Source organism: Schistocerca piceifrons, chromosome 3, assembly GCF_021461385.2.
Source record: "Schistocerca piceifrons isolate TAMUIC-IGC-003096 chromosome 3, iqSchPice1.1, whole genome shotgun sequence".
Lineage (NCBI taxonomy): Eukaryota > Metazoa > Arthropoda > Insecta > Orthoptera > Acrididae > Schistocerca > Schistocerca piceifrons.
Window position 1 is genome coordinate 915,499,689 of NC_060140.1, and position 7,680 is coordinate 915,507,368.

Sequence of the window (7,680 nt, forward strand, 5' to 3'; positions counted from 1 at the left end):
ATTTCCTTCCAATATTAAAAAGATATGCACAAATTATTGATGGTGTGTATACATTAACCATTTAAAATTAGATCTTATTATATTTCTTCACTCTTTCATTGCAGACGAAACATTTTTTTTCAGGATATACTTCCATCTGCGCCCTTGCAAACTACTGCTCGCAACATGTGATCGTTACTGAAGTGGCAGCCGCAGCTTCGCTTATTCATTTCACACCACAGCATTTTCTTTCCTTCCTTTTATTTATTTCTCTCATTTTTCCCAACATTCACCTTTCTGTTTGCGGTCATGACGGTTTGGAGTGACAGAACACTGTGGTGAACTTGTCCTATAGAATGGTAGGTCTCACACACACCACGTTAGATCCAAGATAATAAACACATCGTAAGATAATGGACCAAATAACTATCAAAAGAAATCACGAATTTTCAAAAAACTCTAACTTGTGATTTTTATATGGAACCCTCAATTCCATGAACAAATAAGACAAATGACACGTTCAGAATTTCTGTCCTTTCCACAAAACCGTAAGTTAGTACAGCATGCGGAACAAAGCTGTCAGCCGCCAGCCAACGCCCAACGTAGGACCTCATACAAGGCCGCGGCGCGAGGAGCACTACTTTCACGTGAGGTGACGCACGCCGGTCCGGCTGTGTATATAAACCCGCGAAGTCCACGGCGAAGTTACATTTCGGCAGCAGCACCAGCAGCAGCACCAACTATTCCAGCCATGAACACCCTGGTACGTATCACTAGTGCTAACTAAGTAGTTGTAATTCGATGCACCAGCGGCTGTAAGATTTCAATGAGATTGACGTGGAAACGCAACATTGTTTTACGATACTTTTCCTCACTCCAGATCGTCCTGAGCGCCGTCCTGGCCGTCGCCGTGGCTAAGCCCGGCTACCTGGGTGCCGCCCCCGCCGCAGTCGTCGCCCCCGCTGCCTACGCCGCCCCCGCTGTGGTGGCCGCCCCCGTGCACGCCGGCTACGCCGCCTACGGCCCCGCCCCCGTCGCTGTCCGCTCAGACGGCTACCTGCTGGACACCCCTGCCGTCGCCGCCACCAGGGCCGCCCACCTGACCGCCGTCGCCCAGACTCAGGCCCGTGACGCCGTCATCAACGGCGCCGCCCTCGCCTACGCCGCCCGCGCTTACGCCGCCCCCGCCGTGGCGTACGCCGCCCCCGCCCATGTGGCTTACGCCGCTCCCGCCCCTCTGGCCTACGCCGCCCCCGGTGCTCTCGCCGCCGCCGCCCACCTCCACGCTAAAGCTGCTTTGCTGGGCTGAAATGTCTTTTCTTAAAGCATCTTGTCAGTGAACTTCGCAAGTGTGAAGTTACTGCCTTCAAAATTTTCATAAAAATAATAAATTATTTAGTACAAACTTATATTTTGTTTTAGTTTTTCCTGTTTGACACTGTTGTTGAATCCTTGATCTCTAAAAAGCTATATAAAGAATTGAAGATAAGTTACTATTAACGTTTAACACGTCTATTTTCAGTACAAACGAAACTGAAATATCATACATAATAGCAGCTCAAGACAAATGTGGTAGAAAATGTAGATCAGGGTAACTTACGTGCTGGACGGAAACTTTCCTCCTACCAATACTGCGAAGCTACTTTGATATTTCAGTACCCGGGAAGCAAAAAGAGGGAAGACACAGATACCAGGGTGGTTCGAGGATTCCGGTAAATTTCCACGAAAGAATGAAATGTTTTTATTTCACTGTGATCGTTGGTAAGCCTGATTAATCCAAGCATCGTATGAAGAATTTCAACAATGTACAATGTACAGTTCAGTGTTGACAAATAGGCCAGATGGCTTTGAGCACTATGGGACTTAACATCTGAGGTCATCAGTCCCCTAGACATAGAACGACTTAAACCTAACTAACCTAAGGACATCACACATATTCATGCCCGAGGCAGGATTCGAACCTGCGACTGCAGCAGCAGCGCGTTCCGGACTGAAGCGCCTAGAACCGCTCAGCCACAGCACCGGCCATTGTTGACAGCCGTCTTAACTGGTCAGTGTGTCAACTGAGATTGAAAATGGACAAATCGAGTTTCGTGCTGTTATTAAACATTTTTCATGTCAATGGTTGGACTTCCTTTACAAATCAAAACAGAACTCGAATTTGACATGGACTCTGCACAATCAATGAAAACCAGTTTCTTTCGGATTAATGAATTGAAAGTGCTCGGACAAGCACTGAAGTCGAAGTAGGCTGCAACAATCTAACTGATGTCACGACAAAGGAAATCATTGACAAAATCCATGATACAGTAATTATAGACCGCCGAATAAAATGTCGTGAAATTGCTGAGACTGTAGGCGTAAGCTTCTTCTACGAACAAGCTGTTCGCAACATGCGTGCCATGATTGCTCAGAGTCGACCAAAGGCGCATCCAACAAAGCAAAAAGGTACTCTTTCATCAGTATAATGCACCATTCCACACATCAGTGGCAGTAATGGCGAAAGTCTATGAACTGAGCTTTGAATTGGTTTCCCGGCTGCCCTGTTCACCATTCATACCCCCAGTGGCTTCTTCCTGTTGCCTAACTCGAATCATCGACTTTCTGGAAATAAATTTTCATCAAATGGGGAAAAAATAGCACAGTCAACGAGTATTTTCCAAAGTCTGACTGAAGCTATTTTTCCGATGAGATGAAAAAGTTGGAGGATTGCTGGATTGAGTTTATATCCGTCAAAGGAAACTATGTCATGAAGTAAGGTGAATTGTTTACGAAATAAAAATGTTTTCTTCCTTTTTTTACCAGGCTTGTCAAACCAGCCTTGTAGATCTACAGATACCTGAGGCATCATTTAAAGACAGAACTTGCATTAGGAGAGTGTTGATGCTTGTTATATGTAGCTAGAACAAGAACTGAATGGTGACGTTTCACCTCCAGAGTATGCAGGTAGACGACCTTTCTCCACAATTTTATAAAGTTTAATCCCCCTAGGAGTCGTGTCCTTTCTCAGAGTAAAAAATGAGCAAAGATCAGAACCTGTTATCCTAAAAGCCATTAAGGAAACATACTGCTTTGTGAACGATAAAGAGCGAATGTATTGCAGTAAATATAGGAGAGCGAATGGTGCAACGAGGTATTACTTTCAGGGATAATGAAAGGAATGATCACCTAGGCTCAGTCGCGGTAGAATAATAGGGAAATGCAGTGAGTTTACAAGAACTATTGCTTACAAGTGACTCGTGCGACCCATCCTAAAATACTGCTCAAGGGTGTTGTACCCTTACCAAATAGCCAACAGAGGATACTGAACGTGTACAGGAAACGGCCACGCGATTGGCCACATGTTTTTTTGTTTGAGCAGTGGAACAGTGTCACAGAGATGTCGAAAGAACTGACCTGTCCAACTCCTCATGACAGATTTAAACCATCCCGAGAAAGCCTACTTACAAAGTTTCAAGAACCGTCTTTAAATGATGACTCTAAGAATGTACTACAAACACGTACCTATCGCTCTCGTAGGAATCGTGAGTAAAAGATTTGATTAATTACAGCAAGCATAGAGGCTTTTGAACAATCATCCTTACCGCGATCTGTACGTGAATGGAACGCGAAAAATTCTAATAATTGGTACAATAGGATGTGTCCCTTGCCATGTAGATACTACGGCAGTTTTGACTGAAGACGCTGGCCTGTGTGGCCAAGCGGTTCTAGGCACTTCAGTCTGGAACCGCGTGACCACTACGGTCGCAGGTTCGAATCCTGCCTCGGGCATGGACGTGTGTGATGTCCTTAGGTTAGTTTGGTTTAAGTAGTTCTAAGTTCTAGGGGAGTGATGACCTCAGATATTAAGTCCCATGGTGCTCGGAGCCTTTTCAACCAATTTTACTGAAGACACATATTGTTCAATAATGACGAGATAAAGAGGTGGAGGTGATGTGGAAGATGGTTCTACGAGATCGTTCTCTGATCATCAGTTAGGCATTCGGATATGCTCATCTCTCATGGAAAGAATTTGTTTGACTCGCTGTTATTCCTTTCAGGTATTTTAATCCTTCCAACACCCAAGTTCGCCACCATTGCACGCTCTCTACCGTTCAAGGTACGGCAGTTGTTGAAAGAAGGATTGCAGGGCTCAGGGCTGTTAGGGTGGAAGAGCTGAGTCGAATTTGAGGATACACAAAATTAGTATTTATTTATTTATAAAATACATCAAACAATCCGCCACGATAACGCCATAGACACACTGACTGCCAACTGCAGTTTTGTAAAGGAATACCTTTGCAATGCTTCAGCATCACTGCCTGTTACGATACAGCCAAAGAGCGGCACAGTAAATAACCTTACAACAATAGCAGTGAGCTAGTTAAAGAGTTAACAAACAACCAAAATGTATTACAGAATTGCTGAAAATGGGAGGTCACAAACAACGTATGCCGCTTAGTTAACTCGACGCAATGTCGTAGGCAATTCAGCTAGACTAAAAACATCTTGGTCTAAAACATATGAGAACAATATTAGCAGAAGCTACAACGGCAGCCATGCTTCACCGTATGAAACACGTAACTGGCGTTTGAACACATGCTTTACAGACTGTCTATGAACAAATTACACTGGTTAACTTATCCAAACAAATATAATAAATAATTGTTAATGTATCTTTCAGACTCCCCCTTTAGTGAACGGAGAACCAGTAACATAAGACAAGATTTAAAAATTGTAATTGCTAAACGTATATAAAATTACATAGGCCATGCGTTTCATCTCACTTCGAACAACCACTTTTAATATCAATATTCAAAACTACTCTGAACCATTATTTAATATCAAAACCTCTTTCCTTTAAAATATTAAACTCAGATACTTGTTCTATAGCTGCTTGCAAGAAATCGACTCACCTAACTTCATGGAGATCTCACAACCAACGGAGTACCTGCCTTTAGCACATTATTAAAAGCCCTTAACATGCCTGATAGATTTCTGCCAATCTGCGATGTCTCCACAAGTCGTAGCACAGGCAAAAATTTTAAACGATGCTAGCACAACTTTCAAGTAACCACCAGGTCACCGGCAGTGCAGTTTAACCAGCCCGGACGAGGCACTAAGCAGGCAACACGACTAGTACCTGGCAAAATGATATCAGCGTCATAAACAGCGCTTCGTACGAAACCGCTCAAAGGTTAGGTCCGCATTAGCAAGGCAGCTCAGCATTTACCACAAACTCCACTCGGTATAAGCATAGTAAGGCTCCCCTGGACAGGTTATGGCGGGTGCAGACAGGCACAAACAGACCACGACAGCGGCTGCGTCTGTTTCGTGACCGCTGTCGAACTCCCGTCCTGCTACAAGGAGGACCCTGCTCAGCGACGTCCAATACAACCGAACCGCCACTGCTGTTCCACTATGCCAAGTCAGTGGAGCAGAGCTCCGTACCTTCGTGGCCCGTTAACGCCCTCTCTTCAATCCGCAACCAACCAACACCAGCGCTCCTCGCCCTAAACGTCAGTGCATGGGCAGATAAATCCAAGGAGAGACAAGAATATCGCAGGGTGTTACGGATCAGTTGTCTACAGGTGGGCGAGATCGAATCGCAGTTCCTAAAAGTGTGTCCCAAAAGCGGAGAGTATAACTGTTGCTAGTTACGGCGATCCTCAGATGTTTAGTGACAGAGATTAATTTTAAACAATAGTATATGTTTGTCTTTCATTGATCATAGTCTTGTCACAAGGTGGATTTATAACAATATTAAGAAATGTATTACGTTTTTTGTCATAGCATGAAATCTAAACATAATCATGTTCACAGTAATAATACATCTAGTTATAACGTCATTTCCTTTCGTTGCAAAAAGAGAGTTTTTAAAAGAAAGTCGAAGGGTCACTTGCAAACACCAGTCTGACAAATAAAGTAGGAATCAAACAAAGGAATACCCAAGACAGAATTTTGGTATCCCGCCTAGATAGGAGGCGCGTGGGTCAGCTCCTGAAACTTGAAGGGTAGGCCGAATGTTGGAAGCCAGGAGGAGCAGGTGAGGTAGAACACTTAGTACTGCAATTGAAAGTGGTTTCACTATGTACTTAACTTTGGCTGAGTTGTGCACGTAGGTGCGAAGCTGTACATGAAGTTACAAAGTTACAAGTAGTGGCTCGCCCACTATGAAATAGAAACAATGTTGCTTGGTCGTCTGCTCGGCATCAGAGAGGCAGAATCTGAAGCGGCGCTCGTAGAGCTGCACAGCGCCGGCTAGAGGGCGCTGTCGTCGGTGTCGGTGTCGTAGTGCCAACCTAAGAACTTGCACCTACGCCGTGGCATCGTAGCTATCGATACCACAGGTATATAACGATATTACGGAAAGGAAACTTGCTACTCACCAAATACTGGAGATGCTGAGTCGCAAATTGGCACAACAAAAAGACTGTCACAAATAAAGCTTTCGGCCATTAAGGCCCTCGCCAACAATAGACGATACACACACACAACACGAAAGTGCAACTCACACAGGACTGGCAGTGTGGTTTCAGTTGCCTGAGACTGCAGTCGGCACTAGGGGCTTCAGTCCGGAACTACACGGCTGCTGCAGTCGCACGTTCGAATCCTGCCTTGGGCATGGATGTGTGTGATGTCCTTAGGTTAGTTAGGTTTAAGTAGATCTGAGTCTAGGGGACTGATGACCTCTGATGTTAAGTCCCATAGTGCTCAGAGCCATGTAAATATTTTGAGACTGCAGTTGTGTGTGTGAGTTACGTTTGCACGAGTGTGTGTGTCTGTTGTCTATTGTTGACGAAGACCTTAGTGGCCGAAAGCTTTATTTGTAGCAGTCTTTTTTTTGTGCCAATCTACGTCTCAGAATCTCCGCTATATTGTGAGTAGCAACTTTTCTTTTCATAAGACCTAAGTCGAAACAAGGCCCCGGGAGTAGACAACATCCCATTAGAACTACTGACAGCCTTGGTAGAGCCAGTCCTGACAAAACTCTACCATCTGGTGAGCAAGATGTATGAGACAGGCGAAATTCCCTCAGACTTCAAGAAGAAAATAACAAAAAAAAAAAAAAATGCTTCAAATGGCTCTGAGCACTATGGGACTTAACATCTATGGTCATCAGTCCCCTACAACTTAGAACTACTTAAACCTAACTAACCTAAGGACATAAAAAAACAAACAGTCACCACGAGGCAGAGAAAATCCCTGACCCCGCCGGGAATCGAACTCGGGAAACCGGGCGCAGGAAGCGAGAACGCTACCGGACGACCACGAGCTGCGGACAATAAAATAGCAATTCCAACCCCAAAGACAGGTGGTGTTGACAGATGTGAAAATTACCGACCTATCAGTTTAATAAGTCACAGCTACAAAATACTAACGCGAATTATTTACTGACGAATCGAAAAACTGGTGGAAGCCTACCTCGGGAAAGATCAGTTTGGATTCCGTAGAAATGTTGGAGCACTTGAGGCAATACTGACCCTACGACTTATCTTACAAGAAATATTAAGGAAAGGCAAACCTACGTTTCTATCATTTGTAGACTTAGAGAAAGCTTTTGACAATGTTGACTGGAATACTCTCTTTCAAATTCTGAAGGTGGCAGGAGTAAAATACAGGGAGCGAAAGGCTATTTACAATTTGTACGGAAACCAGATGGCAGTTATAAGAGTCGAGGGACATGAAGGAGTGGTTGGGAAGGGAGATGGACAGGGTTGT

The 7,680-nt window shown here is 44.4% G+C and overlaps 1 protein-coding gene across 1 annotated transcript; it reads left to right on the top strand.

Moving 5' to 3' along the window:
* The first annotated feature begins 691 nt into the window (after window positions 1-691).
* Window positions 692-1,388, top strand: LOC124788177 (cuticle protein 16.5-like). The gene is made up of 2 exons (XM_047255332.1): window positions 692-742; window positions 860-1,388. The coding sequence occupies exons 1-2, from the start codon at window positions 731-733 to the stop codon at window positions 1,286-1,288; spliced, it is 441 nt and encodes a 146-aa protein (XP_047111288.1). The 5' UTR covers window positions 692-730; the 3' UTR covers window positions 1,289-1,388.
* Window positions 1,389-7,680: the final 6,292 nt, after the last annotated feature.